The 18407-nt window shown below is 35.4% G+C and overlaps 1 protein-coding gene across 1 annotated transcript; it reads left to right on the top strand.

Moving 5' to 3' along the window:
• Positions 1-5685: 5685 nt before the first annotated feature.
• Positions 5686-7237, top strand: LOC148850814 (bZIP transcription factor 44-like). The gene has a single exon (XM_088945081.1). The coding sequence runs from the start codon at positions 6559-6561 to the stop codon at positions 7018-7020; it is 462 nt and encodes a 153-aa protein (XP_088801207.1). The 5' UTR covers positions 5686-6558; the 3' UTR covers positions 7021-7237.
• Positions 7238-18407: the final 11170 nt, after the last annotated feature.

Genomic DNA, 18407 nt, shown 5'->3' with positions numbered 1-18407 from the left:
ATTTACTCTCACGGTAACATGGCATTTCCAAAATTGCTCTTAAGAGGTGTTTTTTTTTTCTTATTTTTTGGAAAACTAATTTTGGGGCTGAGATGGGTTTTGCTCATACATGTTCTGAATAGGGTATGATGTTAGGCTAAGTTTGACAATGCCGACCAATATATTGAATTTATTAAAATACCTCTGTTGCTTCTTGATGGTGCATGATTTGAATGTTCATAGCTGAAGGGTAGTTTGGACGTTGGTTCGCTTTGCTGGTCGGACGAACTACAAGGAAAGAGAGCTCAAAGGGCCTGGGGTGCGTGCTCCGATGCTTAAGTTAGTAATTGGTATGCGAACTGAAAGCTTATACGCTAGAAGGTTAGTGAGCAAATAATCGTGCGTACCTTGTGACCTTGGGATTGGTGCCCTTATATAGGTGAGTTTTCGTATGTCTTATGAAACACCTCCGAGATCCCTGGCCCATGCTATTAGGAATCCGTTCCACATTCGGAGGTGGACTTCGTCTGAACTGATAAGACTTATCATGTTTGTCCAAACTAGGCAAGATAAGGATAAGGCTTGCAGACATGCGGTATGATCCCGAAGAAATCGAAGATAACTGACTAGCTTCTAAAAGTTGGCTACGTGTCACCTCGACAGGTCGGAATATCACAAGCTACTTAGACCTCGATCTTGGCTTAGGTGCCCAAGATACTTGAGCTAACTCGGCCCATTGAAGTGGTAGGAAGCATTATCGTCTAATCAGTAGATTAGTTTAGTGTGTCCGGGTGTTGATATATATCAGACCAAATTATCCCTCATTACTTATAATTAAATTACCAATATATTGGGAGATATATACGTCTTAAATTGAAAACCTCAAGTCTTCCTCACTCAATAACCCTATTCATGATCTCAATAGTTGTGAATCTAACTCATGCCACCCTCAAATGTGAAGATGGTAAGATGAGAGAGGTTTTTCATGTATGAAGAGGTTTGGGGAGGTGGGTGAAGTCTAAAATTTACCTAGAAAAAATAAAATCATTGTATTGTATTGGTGAACAAGTCAACCTCCATCAACGAGAAATGAATATTGTATGATTTTAATCTAGTGATGTAATGTGGGCCCTGTCGGATAGCTTGGTCCAAATTTCTGTGTCGCCCACACTATAAAAGGTCGTGCTGGCCTGCGGCACACCTATTTTAGTGGGCTATGTCGGCACAGCCCATGCAGGTTGGGGTGGGGCCCAGAACAAGCCTAGGCCCGTGGCCCATGGGCCCGTAATATTTCATTTTCTTTTTTCTTATGTATTCATTACAAAAAAATCCAAAAATTTATAAAAAATAACGAAAATTTGAGGGGAAAATGACAAATTAAATAATTGTAACAAAATTTTGAAAAAAAAAACCATTTTAAATTATTATTTCATCAGAATAATCAATTTATACAATAAATATAAAATGATTAAGTGAAATTCAAAAAATACTATAATAAAATGATTACATGACATGCTTGGCATGAGCCATTCCAACACGAGCCCACATAAGCCACGGGGTAGGAGTTGTGCCCTGCTTGGCATGGCCCGTCACTGTAGCTGGTGGGCTGTGCCCGTAGGCGGTCTGACCTGTTTTACACCTCTATTTTAATCTTAAAAGTTCCTCGGTTTAGGGCTGAAAATGAATCAAATCAAGTCAAATATGGGTATATTCAATGTTGATTAATATATATTGGATTTGAATTAAATTCATATTATAATTGAATATTGAGTAGTATAAATAAATTAAACTAAAAAAATATCAAAATGTTATATATTATTGATAAAATGAATTAAAATGGCTTTAATAATTAATATATATTTCACAAACAAAACTAATTAAAAATTACTTTTATAAAACGTTAACTTACAACAATCTAATAAAAAACAACATTTAAATCAACTCCATCAATATATTACAATATAAATTTTAAATATATATTAAATATCAAATTACATTGGATCATATAGGAGTGGATTCGTATTTGATCCAATTATAAATGGATAAAATTGATATCGCTCTTGATAATATAAAATTCAAAAAATTCAAATTTGAACTCGAACAATCACATACTGTTTGCATCCCTAACTAGGTCAACTTTTTCAGTGTAGCTTCGCAAAATAATTACCAGCTCCTTGTGTTTCATATGTCTCAGTCTCGCTACCATGTCTACTATGATAAAATTATGGCGAGCCTCATGAGAAAATAGCAAGGACAATCTGTTTGTCCTTGTTAACATTAGAAGGAAGCAAGTGCACAGAGATTCCCAAATCGCACGGACTAAACCATCCAAAACATCCTTTGATTTGGAATTCCAATTTCCAAGTTCAAACAATGCAAAGCAGAAGTATAGGCAAATTTGAATGGCTAAAAATGTTAATTAGAGACCGACCAAAACCGATTCTCGGTGCTGGCTAAGCTTTCTCTTTTACTTTGTAAATTTCCTCATAATTCGCACCGAGAAAATATTGAAATACATGTAGAAAAAGTTTTCTAACACCGAATTTCACAAAATAGAGAAAGATAATAAGAAAAAATGGCCATATGATCTTTTTTTTTTTATTTATTTTTAGTTTTATGGACTATACAACCGGAATTCGATCCCAAATCTCCACTACAATCAGATAGACAACCAATCAAAAACCATATATACCAGCTTTTTTTTTCTTTGAAGCGAGCGGCCAAGCGAACTTTCCAACTTGCCAATTGGCAAGTGGCACCTGTATTATTGTTATTAATTATTAAAGCAAGTGCCCAAATCTTTTGTAGGTTCCACAAACCAGGCTAATAGGGTGTATTGTGATTGGTCCCATTTCATAATTATAGTTAATTATGATAATTCAAACTAGATTATTTTAGTGTCGCATAAAACATAAATAGCGTTTTTTTCCTATGCAGATGAATAGGATTATGGGGTGTGATGCTAGCATTCACATTGTAATTGTCGTTGTCCTTGTTATATAGCTTACTCCACAAGGTTTGGATTAGGTTTGCTGTTTTGGTTGGAATTAGTTGTGCTAGCTTGTTTGGTTTGGTTGCGATTGCTTCTCTAAAAATGGATGCAGAACATTTTAGATTGAAATTAATCTTTGTTTTTATAAAATTTTTATATTGAAACATTTCAGTTGTATATTATTTCTATTCTGGTTAGCTTAATTTGTAAGAAGTACAAATATAAATATGTAGAGTGCAAAATCTTATCTTTTGTATTATTTTATATGTATTTATACAGTATATATTTGTATTTCTACTCCTTTGAAACTGAGCCGTTGTAACAAAAGCCTTTCTGTTTCATAACCCATCTAATTTAATTTGTTTGATGTATAAATGGAATGAAAATGAAACTTTTTATCATAAAAAACAAAAATATAATTTGAATATTGAATATTTCAGTTCGAAAAATTTTGTACCGAAAAAAAGGATGCATTACAATATTGTAAGTTTTTTCTTGGTTTCTAGATTAATTTTTTGTTTTTTAACTCTTGGACATACTTAGAATAAAAGAAAACAAAAAAACTCTTGAACGTACTTGTAATTAATTGCAGCCATACTTTGTAATTGGATCACATTAATTCATCATAAATTGTGGAAAGATGATAATATTGGTGGGTGGCAAGGCCATCAAAATTAAGTTATAGTGTTCTACTTTTGATGTCTCCACTCCAGTCAGCACTCAGCCGGCAAGAAGAAGTGAGATTCGAGAAAAGACACAGTATGCTTGATGAAATGAGGAGAAAACGGATTCCCATAGACAGCCTCCTTTGGGTTTCTTTCTTTCTTTCTAATTGGCCACGAATCTTGAAACGGAACTCTGGTCTTTCCACCCAGCCCCTCATTCTCTCTCTCCCTATGCTTATGCGGCACTTTTCAGCACAACAATGCCCCCTACGTGGTAAAAAAGCAACCCTTTCTACTTCAGAATCTCCAACATTTTAAAAGGACAGAGAGAGAGAGAGAGGGTGAGGCCCGTCACCAAACCAGTCTAGACTCTAGATGGTCCACCAAAATTAATTGACAGCTCAATTTATCCCTCTCCATGTGGCATCGAAGAGAGTCCAGGGTAGGAAAAGGAAAATGCAAAACAAACAAACAAGACGACTGTTTGGGCAACAGTATGAGCGATAATTATGATTTTGGCGTCACCCATGTCCATCTGCCATCATTTAAGTACCTCAATCAACTTCATGACTATCTCATGTCCCCGACCTTTAAATCCATTTTACGCAAAGGTAAAATGATCCATTCCACCCTAATCAACTTACGGTTTCGTGGCCCAGCTCATGCATTCATCTCCTCTCCTGCACTCAGACCCAGAGGCCAGATCCCCAGTGGAATTCTGCAGCGTGTGCACCCTGGCACTGTGCTATTGGGTTATTATTGGCATTTGCAGACGTTAGATTACAAATATATAATAAATCAATGCCCTAAAAACATCATCATATTCCGATCCTACCGTGTAGAAGCTCCATCGGGTTAGTATCTCAGCCTCTATCACTCTGTGCAATAAAAGACCATGGATGATGGATCATGGATGGAGAGAAGGTTTCGCAGTAATATCTCGATACTTGATGCTTATCGAGGAATGGGCCCCCATACAGGAGTCTCTTACTCTCTTGGCCCAGAAATTATCCTTCGGAATTCTGATTTCATAATCGCCGGCTATCATATGACATATATGGCGTTTCTCTCATTTTTTAAGTTTTAAGTTTTCAACTTTTCACTAACAGCGTCAACATCTCTAACATTGCTTCTGATCCCTGCCGCGACCTCTCGATGATCGAGGATTCGAGGCCAGCTTAGAAGAGTTTGGCTTTGTGAAAGGACATAGTTGCCCCTGACTACTGACAAATGTATTTTTTGGTAATACCGATCGATGTATTTATGGCAAGGATATTGTGAACATACTTTTATCTACGTGGAACCGTTTCTCCCTCCATTTTCCAAGTTGTGACTTCGTATCGCAGGATCTTGATCTGAACATCTGATCATGAAGAGCACGACGGACGATACGTATCGGAGGGCTGTGCACTCAAGTTGCATACATCCTACCTTTCTATTCTACGCCAAGGTTACATATGATATTATCCCTGTTAATCCAACGCCTCTGGTCTGTCTGTTCCAATACTGTAGGACGAGAGGTCAGAACGCTGAGCCCTGTAACATTTTTTTGTCGTTATATTATCACATCAATTGAGACTACCAATTCTACCAAAAAAAATTGAAACTACCAATATGCACTTTTATAATGTAAAGACCAGAATACCCTTGGTAAATAGTTTTAATACTCTCTCCACCCTTTATGGCCCATGCGGCCATGCCAGTGACTCAGTGAGGACTGAGCACAGTGACAGAGTCTGAGAAGCACGCAGTAGATCTAACGGTGAATTTCGTACAAGTGGTGAAAGAGAGGTAAAAATCTTTTCAAAGGTATTGGTTTTCTGGCTTATAATTTTCTGTTTTTGTTGCTCACCAGCTGGAGTTGGACGGTTGTGGAAATTTTCGTTTCCACCCCACATGCCTCATCACCCCTCCCAACAACTTTTTTAGAAGAGATTCCAAAGTCCTCCACTCTTTTTTTTTTCTTCTTTCTTCAGTTGTTATTTTTTATCCTGTTTTTATTAATATTGGCCTATCTTTTTCTGAGTATTTTATTTTATGCTGTTGTGCTTTTTGGTTCTATAAATCCCTCTATCTACATCCTTCAAAACCTCTTCCCTTCGCTTTTCTTCCCTATAGATCTTGGGGATCCTTCTCTCTCTCTCTCTCTCTTAATTTTTCCCATAGTGCTGAGGTTCTGAAGCTCTGCGGGCATAATCCTTCTGTTTCTTTCTATTTTCAGGGTGGGGTTGTGTTGCCAGTGTTTATCTTCCTGAATTGAAGGGTTGGTTTTGGTTTTCAGAACGAAAACTGAAAGCCCTTTTGCTGGTGGATCTCTGGAAGGTTTTTTTTTTTTTGGTTTTCAGTTAGACAAGAGTCCCGTCTTTTTGGATAACAGGATCTCTATTTTCGAGGGTTTTGTTTTCGCTCGCTTTGACAGCGCCTTATGCTGTTGAAGTTGGCTTTTTGGTTTCAATACCGAAAACCCTTCTGCTAAATCTTGTTGCTGCTTTATCTTTCTCGCAAAAAGCGAAGTTCTCCGTTGAGCTCCTGGTTGCTCTTCTCTTCTTACTATATTCATATCTACGCAATAAGCAGTCTCTTTTCGTTATCTTGATGCTTAATACCTTGTTCTTGATGTTTCAGATTCATGTCTCCAATTGTCAGTGAAATCCTTCTCTCGGGGTTTATGATAAATTCGTCACTGAGACGCAGGACCCACTTAGTTCAGTCGTTCTCGGTTGTGTTCCTTTACTGGTTCTATGTTTTTTCATGAACTAATTCTCATACTCTGATAATATTATCTATTATATTATCGTACGTAATAGCCTGAAATAATTAGTATCTGGGTCCTTCGTTTTTTGCTTCTAAAATCTAGTCCAATCAGAAAATCCTTTTCTTAAAACTTTTCTCGTATTACAATCTCTTTGCTGTAAATATACCATGGCTTCCTCAAGTGGGACTTCGTCAGGGTCTTCCACGCTTCAGAGCTCTGGTTCTGAAGAAGACCTTCAGCAGGTAATCGATCAAAGGAAACAGAAGAGAATGCTATCGAACCGGGAATCCGCCAGGCGATCGAGGATGCGGAAACAAAAGCACTTGGATGATTTGATGGCCCAAGTTGCTCATCTCAGGAAGGAGAACAACCAGATCCTTACGAGTATCAACATCACAACTCAGCACTACCTAACAATTGAGGCCGAGAATTCAGTACTGAGGGCTCAGATGGAAGAGTTGAGTCACAGATTACAGTCTCTTAATGAGATCATTAGTTGCTTAAATCCCGGCAATAATGCTTTCGAAACTGAGGATTCTCAAATCAATACTGATAGCTTCATAAACCCGTGGAATTTGATGTATCTAAATCAACCCATCATGGCTTCTGCAGACATTTTTCAGTACTGATCTTTGTGAGCTTTAAGGCACAGAGGTCTTTTCTTACCTCTCGTCGGCCTGAGTTGAAAAAGACAATGAGAGGGTGGTGCAGCGGAGGGATTTGGTTATTGGGTTCTTGGTTTGTAAATGGGATAATATAAAAACATGGATTCAGTGGCTATCGCCTATCGATTTCTGTAGTTTGCTTCTCTATTTATAATATAGTAGTAATATATTATATTATTTACTTGGAACCGTTCCATTACTGTTCATAGCTTTCATCTCTCGTCTTTGTTTATTTTTATTTATTTATTTTTCAATTTTCCTTGGCCGAATAGTAATAGCCACTCATTTTTGGTAGCTAAATTTAAATGAAATAATGGGATAAAAGAACAGAACAGATGGACTTTGTAGAAGAATTTAACTACTGAATTGTTGTTGTTTTTATTGATTAAAAATACTATCATTATTGATGGTGATGCACGTTTACGTCTTCTCGGAATTATTTTGGTGGACACATTTGAAATAATTTTTATAAAAAGTTGGGTGGTGGTGTGGGTATTTGATATTTGTTGATTTTGTTTTATTTGATCCAACTGAGGTATTTTAGTAATTGTATTTAATGGCTGAGATCTGTTGCTTTAAGTAAGAAAAAAAAAAAGGATGAGATCACGGTTCAGTTTTCCTTTTTATTTCACTATTTTTTTTCCTTCAACTATGGTAAGAATCAAAAAGTTCTTGCATCTGCTTATGGAAAAGAGAAGAAGAAAAAGAAGGATAAGAAAAGCGGCTTGTTAATTTTTTTTTTCGCTCCATACTTCTGGTAATTCATTAAACGCATAAAGGTGAAAAGATCTAGTATGAGCCCTAAAGGCTGAAGATCACTTGGACCAGTTGTCACTTTTTTTATGCTTCCGAGATGAGAGAAATATCAAATATCCTTCCTTCCTCGTGCTCATTACCTACCCTTTGTTAGTCGATTGGATGGATAAAAATAGTTAATTTCTTTTATTAAGAGCAGAAAAAATGAAATTAAAAAAAAAACAAACAAACAGAACCGAAATAAATAACGTATAGTTAGTATATGAATTGGATGTTAGAAAAACCTGCATGGCCGGTGGTCCCTAGTCCCTACTGTAACATGGGACGAGAGTGGGTAGAACTGATGGTTAACAATTAACATTGCTTGATCAGGCCGATCTTTGGAAGGAAACAGCACAGTGGGGTCTGCAAAGCATTCTTGGTTGCCAATTTGAAGTCATGAACAAGACAATAGGATTCTGCCAACTGCCATGACTCCTCATATCACATGTTCTCAATGGAGGAGAGGACGAGGGGTGGGTTCGGAAACCAGTTTAAACCACTAACAATCCACTGCGGTAGCACCCATGACGATCTTACAGTACATCTCACTATACATTGGGAACATCGAACGACAATATGCATTTCACTCCATGAATAACAATATACAAGTACATAAAAATATCATGGTTTTTAAAAACAAACCGGTGATTAAATCGGTCAGCGGTTCGATTATCAGTTCAAATGGTCCGATCGTTCAATCCAAATGGTCGCCCCATTTTGACAAAAAAATTAAAGAATTAAAATTTTAAAAAATTGGAAAAACGGTCAAAACCGTTCAAACGGTTCGAACGATTAACTGCCCGGTTCAGCGGTTTACTAACCAAAATCAACGGTTTTAGGGGAAAAGGCGATTTTGGAGGAAAACGGAACTGGTCAGGTGACTGGTTCCCAGTTTTTCCAGTCCAACCATCCGGTCCGGTCCGGTTTTAAAAACAATGGAAAATATAAACAATTTAGGGCAGGGACGTGCTGTGAAGTTGGTGTGAGGAGCATTGTACAAGGAACAGATCCGAACTCTAATCAAACAGCCCTAATTCCCAAAGCTTTTCGGTGTTTCAGTCCTTTCCCTCATGGTTTTTAAAACCGGACCGGACCAAAAAAGTTGGGAACCAGTCAGGTGACTAGTTTCGTTTTACCCCAAAATTGTTATTTTGTCAAAAAAAACATTGATTTGGTTAGTAAATTGATGATTCAAGCGATCAAATTGTTCAAACTGTTCAGCGATTTTAACCTTTTTTTATTTTTTTAATTTCTTTTTATTTTTTATCAGAATAAGCCATCCATTTTGATTCGAATAGTCGGACCATTCAACCCAAAAATCGGACCCTTGATCGATTCATTATCCGATTCAATTTTAAAAACCTTGATTTCCCTATATACCGACTGAAGGTATGCTAGCTGGTTTAATCCAATATAGATGTGAAATGGATTCCCACATCCTCCAACTTTGGAGGTTATCGTGGCTGAGGTTCAAAATATTGATATATACCAATGTATTGGATGAGGTATATTGACTTGCTTCGAAGCTCACCTTCATTGTTTTTAATTTTTTCTCTCAATCTGATTCAGGGGGCCGGTTTAGGACCCGTCTACTCCCTGAAATAAGTGAGTGAGACCCCGAAACATGATGTATAGGGACATATCGGGGGAACATCAGATACATGGTGTGGCCTTATACGTGGCGAATTTGCGATCTTTCAATCATGGATCGTGGTGTGTATCACCATATACCCAATTCATAATAAATCAACAAAATTTATAGTGACCAAAATGCCCATCATTTGGTACAATTAATCTAGAACGAAAAGTAACATGGTCTAATGGTGAGGCTCATGCTTTGGATCTTTATGGAGATTGGTGCTATGCTAGTTTAAACTTTAGACTGCAACTACCCACAGCAACATTACAATCGATCGAACAAAATCATTAAAACGATTAACTTTTATATGACACTTTTGGTACGAATTAATAAAGAAATGCTTACTTAATTTGTTTTATCTTTATTTATTTCATCTTTGTTAAATATATATTCTTTGTAGCTTAAACTAATATAAACCTAATTTTTCTCCAGCTTCATGTGAAGCAAAGAGGGAACATGGCAAATGGGTTCAACATGATCATTCTGAAAATACAGCCTTGGTTGTCTCGGAGCTCTCATCAATCTGTACTTCGCCCCAATTAAACAACTATCCTAATAAATTAATTCAAGATTCTTTGTAAAAATTCAATCAACCCATTTGTCCTTTCATGCTTCACTGTCTCATCCCTTATTTTCTCCTCAAATTTCACCCATAAATAAAGAATGCAAATTGCAAGCAGACAGAGCCTGTCACGTTTTGGTCACGGTCTTATGTTAATGGTTCCGTAAGCACTAATCTAACTTTTCATTTCCTTTCCTTTTTCTTTTATTAATTTTCTTAAGAAAAGTAAAATAAAAATATTTAGTCAATGATCAAAGTTCATACTAGTATACAATCAAGGATGTATATGCAAATTGCCTAGTTTGCCCTTGACATAAATCACGGAAAGGGACCCTCAGAGTACTTTGCAATTTTGCATCAGGCGCTAGATAGGGGGATATGAAATCTGAACCGCCAGATTGTTTCAGATTGTTCTAACTATTATTAATTGTGTTCCTTCCGTCCTTGACATCATAGAATGGTTTAGGGATTTCATTATGAACTTGTAAGGTGCACTGGACCCATCATACCAAAAGTGACAGGTACACAGTTGGCGTTTTGATCAGTCGTGCTTTAAGTAGGGGTAGATTTGAGTATAGCTGAATCGAATACTTAGTTATTCAAGTTTGATTCGTAGGAAAAGTATCAGGATTGAGCCCGAACTTAAGCTCAATTCGAATTAGAGACTTGAGTTCGAGCTCGGCTTGACTTCGATTATAAGTCAAGTTTTTTTTTGAAAAATAAAAATTATGTGTAAAATTATTTTTTAAACAAAAAATTAAGAATTATAAAAATTATTTAATATTATATATACAACAAATAATTATAAAAATTATTTACTATTATACATATATATGTATGTATGTATGTATGTAATAAAAATGATTTATTTAATACTAGGCTCACGAGTTTCATGCCGAGTTTCATTAGGCTCGAACTCGGCTCGACTAGCAAACGAGCTTATATATTAAGCTTTAATTTGGCTCAAAACTCGGTTTAAACTTAGCCGAGCCGAGCTCGAATAGCTCATGAAAGGCTCAGCTCGTGACCACCCCTAGCTTTGAGTATGAGGTCTCTTATTGTTGGAAAGCTATTAAAATACATGTGGGAATATATCAAAATACTGAAATATTTTAGTACTAATCAAGGGCTTACATTGTTTGAAGCTTGGCATTGGTACTTTTTGTTCCTTTTATATTAATAAAAGTCCTTTCATCACGAGATTGGCTTCAATGTTCACAAAGCCATGTTCATGATGCTCGCATGGTGTTTGTAGCCTTACATTGGGAATATATCCATACTTGTATGTTTTTTTATGGAGAGATATTCCCAATGCAAGGCTGGAAGGGATCTACGAACAACGTGACCATGGTCTTGTGAGCAATGAAGCCAATCTCCTTCATCACCTGGACATATATAAACCTTAGTATGAATAAAGGGATGAGAGAAGTAAGAGAAAAAAAAGGAAGAAGAATGAAAGTAGAGAAGGTGTGATTCTTTTTTATTCATTTCTTGGCGATTGCATGGAGAAAGAGAGAAGAAAAGTGTTAAAGGGTGACAAAAGAGTGGGTAAATTTATGTGCATTCACAAGTAATTCTTTAGCAATGCCATAAAAAAAGTAATTCTTAATTAATTAGTAGAATTAAATCACCATCTAAGAAGGAGAGGATGTTGAAATCACTTCTCATGCATTTCCATGTTTGGACTTTGGATTTGATTTCATGTTAGAGGAAATGAGATATATAGAATTATGTGGCGTTTGATTACATTTTTCAAACCTCTGAAGTTTGAAAATGTTGCTTTTCAGACGTCACCTATGTTTGGATTTGAATTTAAAAAAAGATATGAAATGTATTTTTAGATCTGAAACCATAAGACCCAGGCCAAGCATTGAACGCGGTCAAATGCGTTTCAGACCTGGCCAAAAGTCTAAAATATCCTCAATTTTTTAATAATGACATATTATACCCCTATTTAAACCTGATAGAAGCCCATTCGATTTGTGGTCATCGAACGAAAAGAGAGATGGTGATGGAGAACTTGAAGAAACCCTATAGTCGCCAGTGATAGAGAACTTGCTGGAAAGAAAACCATCTTCAAATTTCATTCCTCTCTCTCTCTCTTCCTGCCACCAACACTACAACTCTCAACAGCATCAATTAACACCCTTGTCTTTAGCTAGTTGAACTCTCAACTGTTCGATTTCCCTTTCTCTCTCCCTCCATCCATCTCCCATGTCTTCCCACCACCATCACTACAATTCTCAGCAGCGGTGGTCCTGTCTTTAGCCACTTGAGTCGTTTGATCGAATCCACTACAACTCTCAGCCGTTCAACTTCTCTCTCTCTCTCTCTCTCTCTCTCTCTCTCTCTCTCTCGTCTTCGCACCACCACCGCTACAAATTTCAGTAGCGGAGGTCTTGTCTTTAGCCACTTGAGTCATTTAATTGAATCCACTACAACTCTCAAACAATGCAACTCTTAGCTGTTTGATTCTCTCTCTCTCTCTCTCTCTCTCTCTCTCTCCACCACCGCCGCTACAATTTTTAGCAACTATGGTCCTATCTTTAGCCACTTGAGCCATTTGATTGAATCCACTACAACTCTTACCCATTCAATTTCCCTCTCTCTCACTCTCTCCATCTCTTCTCCACACCCGACCACTGTCATCATCTCCACTGACAAAAGCATGAAAATGTATATCTAAAGTGCGCTCAACAATTGACATTTGTAAAATAAAGAGCTTAAAAGTAATATTTTTTTCATAATAATTTTATAAGTATCAATTTTATTATTTGTGCAATTTTTATACCGAAAGAATTAATAATTGAGTGGAGGAAAGCCCAAACATAGGTCCAAGAAACCCAAGCCCAAGTTCCATGACCTAAGTATGAGTGTTGATTCGTTTTCCGCATTATTCTGAATAGGATCCGGTATTTTGGGCATATCTTTCTCTATAGATGTCAAAACTTGATGATTCTTGAGGCTATGGATAAATAAGAGATAGAGTTATAATTCATCTGTTGATAACTTCCTCTAAATCAATCTCTATCTAGGCGAAAATTGGGGGATGGACGCGGATCCGGGCTAAGTAGATTGAGGAGCCTGCTAGCACAATAAAAAGGAAAAATTACGCGGATCCGAGCTGAGTAGATTGAGGAGTTTGACAGCATAATAAAAATGAAAAATCAGACCTAAAAGGGGGACGACTTTTAGAGGTTATTTTAACATTATTTTCTCAGTCTTTCACAGAAGAGAAGAGAGGAGAATGGTGTCCAAGCGCGAATAAAGCTTCAACAAGGCTAGGGAGGATCTTGATCGATGAGTTTTACTTGTTATTTTACTTTGATTCCTTGAAAGATTTCTTTTATTGTTTTAATAAACCCTGAAGTTATATTCTTCAAATTCCATATAAGATTAGTCATTCTCTTTTTATGTGCAATTTGTTAGAAAATAATTGATTGGGTATATTTATTTTATCAGTTGATCATTGACTGCAATACTGTCAATATGATATATTGTCGTTATTGGGTATCTTGTAAGAATAAATCATCTTGTTCTTCATCGAAAATTAATTCTTTCAGAACAAATACTTTTGTTCTTGTTGTTGGTTTCAAAGTTATATTTTCCAATTGTTTGTTTGGGATGTGAAACTTGCAATTGAGTAATAAATAGGAATCAAAATCAATACCAGTTAAGCAAATCGATAAAGTGAATCTCGAAGCCTTGTTCATCACAATACTACTTTTCATCCTTTAATCATCGTTACTTTTATTCAAATATTTTTGCTCTTCTTTTTATTTTTAGAAAAAGCATTTTCTCTACGTTATTCACTCTTAGCGATAACACATTTTATTGGTTTAATCAGCTTCTCTATGGATTCGACACCTAAAGCTACGCTTCAACGACCGCTTAGCCAAGGGTAATAATTTTGGGCAAGGCATCAACCCCATTCTTTTCCTCTACAACTGATGTAAAACAAAACGACGTTGCAACAATGTAAAATAGAACACCACTATAACTGATGTAAAATTAATTATTAATTATTACATATTTAATAGTTTTTAAGATATTAATTTGCTAATTATTAAATATTTTTAATTGCTCCATAGACTTTATTACCATTATTATTATTATTATTATTATTATTATTATTATTATTATTATATTTTAATTCTTAATAATTTATTTTTAATTTATAACTTATGTGTTCTTTCCAATTTTATTATTATTTTAATAATTTTTTATAATTTTTATTTGTATTTGTATTAATAATTAATTGCTTTAAGTTTTATTAATGATTAAATATTTTAATAGTTTAAGATATAATTTTCTAATCATTAAATATTTTTTTTCATTGCTTCATGGACTTTATTAATATTTTTATTATTATTTTAACTTTTAATCATTTATTTTTTAATTTATAAATTTATATGTATTTTTCAATTTTATTCTTATTTTAATAAATTATTTTCATGAAATAATGCAAATTAAACTCAAAATTACCAAATAGTCTATTTTAGGGGTAAAATAATAAAATTAGAGAATTTTTTATACTGAATGATTGATCCAACACAAACAACCTTATTTATTTAGACTGTCTAAAAAGTAGAAAACCATATATGCCTCTTTTTAGATTTCAAACACTTTTAAAGTCTTTTTAACTTTTCAAATTTCCGATTTATTAAACGCCACCTTAGAATTGTAGTTAGAGATGATGAAAGCATGTGGCCAGCCATTAATGAAAAAAAGTCTCACATGTATTGAGAGAAAAGAGATATTCCACTTGGTTTTGTTGTAGTGGTTTGTTTTTAGTGCGCAATTAGTTGTTTTAATTGATTATGTGACTGAAAACGGGTTCTGATGATGATGTTAGCCAAAGGGTGACTTGGGGTCTTCTTGCCCAATTATTACACCAAACACAATAAAGATGGAATTGCAGTATTGTCAATTGAAAACTCATGGTGGGTGAAAATGGTCGTCATCACCTGAAACTAATAAAATATCTTGCCTGATTGTGAGAGAGAGAAAGAGAGGATGGGTTGATGGATGGTAGACCTCATGAGCAAGACACAGCATGCTAGCTAGTGTCTTTGTATATATCCTTTCTGTGGATGCTGTTGTTTCTTTATACTGTTATCTCGTGGCAAGTTAAAGTTGAATACGTCACTGAAGAGTGAAGCATTCTAGAGGACTAGAACCTCTTTACACAAATTATCTGAATACCAATGGATGGAAACGGTTTAGGCCTTTAGAATTCTAATTAAAGGCTCAGTTAATAACCTTTTGTGACTTTGATGGATAATGGTATGGGGTGCACCGAGGGATTTCTATATGAGTCAAACAGAATATATATTAGCGAACGGATATCTTATCGTTATATATTTCTTTATATTTCATGTTTTCTATGTTTTTTTTTGGGTGGGGGTGGGTTAAGAATAATGTTTAAAAATTGACTTAGAGGCTAAATGGTTTTTTCTTCTGGATTGCAGGTTACCAGTTTGACCATTCAGGTCAGATGGGTCAGACTATGCCACAATATGTATGTATTTTATCAATAATTAATATATAATTGTGTTATATATGTAATATTTTATATTTTTAATTCAAAATTTAATTTTTTATTTGTAAACAAGTATTAAAAGTTGTGATTTGATGAGGTCAAAAGGGGGTTTTCTCAAAATTAGCAGGGCAAAGCACCTATGACATCTCAAAAAGTTACCCAAAATAAAATGTCATCCCAATTGGACATCTGAGTGCGAAGGTATGGCTTCCAACAGTTTGCATACACATTTAGTATGCAACTTGTGAATCACCAAGTCAAAAGGGTCAATGGTTCAACCACCTAGGTTGGATAGGTTTTGACCAGGTCAACAAATTTTGACAAATTTTTTGGTTTTAATAGAACCAGACTTAAAATCTTGACTGGGTAATGGTTTGAACGGTTCAACCAAGTAAGTCAACGAAGGATTGAAAACATTAACTGAGAACCAACAAGTATCCAATCCATTGATGATATTCACTTAAGAATAGAACAAAATAAAACAATCATTTATGAGACTCTCAGTGGAAGAAATTATTGAAATTCAATACCACTGTTAAAGAAAAACAAAATGAACAGCTTGTTCTTTAAATATTAGTCTTTGGAGGATGGCAAAGGTGTTTTCGCCCCTGGAATTTGCATTCCTTTGGAGGCCAAATGGCCTTTTCTTCGCATTTGTTAATCATTTCTTTCATAAACAGCCTGCAACATTGAGAGTGATGTAAGACTAAAAGCAGATACAAAGTGTATATATATATAACATTAGCAATTATTAAATAGGTCAATAGCATTTGCCACTGTCTCACGCATGACATCTGATGAAATCATAGGCACGGCAAGTTAACTCACTAGTGCTGAAAAATTCAACCATGTAGAAAAATTTACTTTAATATTGCAAGTAGCTTTGTTTCTCTTTCAATTCAATTTTCTAATTATAAGTTGCCTAGCACTACATTTTCTGGATGGTTGAGTGATTATCCAAGTTTACAGTGTTAGTTTAAACTAATTAGAACAATTGTTTAAGTATATATTTGGCATGATGCTGCACATGCAGAGGTGCTGTATGTGTGGGTTGGAAGCACTGTTTTCTGAGAAAATATTGTTTTTTTTTTTTTTTTTTTCTTTGTTTGTTTGGAAACATTATTATCAGGTAGGACGTTTTCTGGGGTAATAGCAACACCTTCTGTTGGTACCGATGCTTTATATCTGTTTTCAGCACTGATATTTTTTATAAGAAGTCCATGTCATTACCACATCATGTACTTATTGATAGTAACGAGCTCTAAATTGAGAAAACGACAAATTCGACATTTCCCCAAGTCATACCTTCTCGATTTCTAAGACATGATTTAAAATACCGTTTTTTATAAAAAAAATTCTAAACATATTACCATTTTCTGGAATACTGATTTTTCCAATATAACGTAGTGTATCACCGTTTTCTAAAACAATGACATCAATAGCAAACACCACCTAAATTCATTGTTATCAAAGTATCAAACTCTAGTGGCACTGTGAGCTGAATTAATACGCGACGAATAGACAAAGAGAACTTGGGGCCCATGATCATAGTTTCGTAGAGAGGCTTTCTACTTGATATTTAAAAGGTTTCTTCTTCTTCTTCTTTTTTTTTCTTTTTATTTCACTAACTCTTGGTTGTTTGGGCAAGGCCATTACAGTATTGCTTATTAATAGCTAGTGGTGTGCTTTTTCTAGTGTTTTACATAATTAACTTTATGCATTGTGAACTCAAAAGTTTGCATAAAAATATCCACCCTCACCCTGAGGTAAGCCACAGTTACTGGATAGTCAAGAGCAACCCTTGATTTCTTATTACTAAATACATTGGGTCTTCTGCAATTTGAGGACCGATGTGGCCCATCTGAAAGGCCTCCTATTGGTGGACCATGGTTGTCCGGCTTTAATTTAGTGTACCGGCTGTCCACTTGGAAATCTTTAATATTTGTGTCGATTTAGACTTTTTCTTCAAAGTCAGAAACTTACATTGCCTACATACAAGGTCGGCCGCAAATCAACAAGGCTGCAATGCCGAGAGGCTATCCACTGTTATATTATTTTCATCATCTAACCCTTTGTTCTAACTATATGGGTCAGTTATATATATTCTATTTTGCTATTCTGTTCTGTTTAATATTATTTCTATTATTAAATTATGAGTACTTAAATAATTTTTTAGGTCCCATTTGATTCATGGGAATAGGGGTCTGGAATCGGAATTAAAATGGGCTATTCCGATTCCAACTGTTTGGTTGAGTGGAATCGGAATCCCATTCTTATTCCTGCTGGAATGGCATTCTTCCATACAAAGGAATGGTCATTTTCTGCCCCTCCTTTAAGAATGAAATCTTATTCTTATTTATTCCAATTTTCATTCTCATTCCTGTCTAAACCAAACAGAATATGAAAATAGATCATCCTAATTCCAATTCCAAAGGATTTTGATTTCGATTCCAACTGTGAACAAACGGACCCTTATTACTTCCATCTTTGCTTTCTTTTTGTTCTATTCCTATCTCTTCTAACCCCTTTAATACGTAACAGATTATTTTTCTTAACAGGCTTTATTTTGGATTCACAGGTCTCACAGAACGGTCTGATCCCCTTAATAACTTTGGAACATGAACATGTCGCATTAGAATCATGGGCAGTCTTCAGTTGGTCCCACCATGAAGATTAAGTGTGCCAAAAATCAGCCAAAAGCATGATTGTTAGGTTGGACCCTTTCAATTTTCAATAGTGGGCTCTAATATTCTCTCTATATACACCAGGTTGCAAGTTATATATGAAGCTTCAGTTGCAGTCTTGCAGAT

This window comes from Nelumbo lutea, chromosome 5 (assembly GCF_056320005.1).
Source record: "Nelumbo lutea isolate HS-2025 chromosome 5, American lotus-T2T, whole genome shotgun sequence".
NCBI lineage: Eukaryota > Viridiplantae > Streptophyta > Magnoliopsida > Proteales > Nelumbonaceae > Nelumbo > Nelumbo lutea.
The sequence above is the reverse complement of the archived record's forward strand: the minus strand, read 5'-3'. Positions and strand labels throughout refer to the sequence as shown.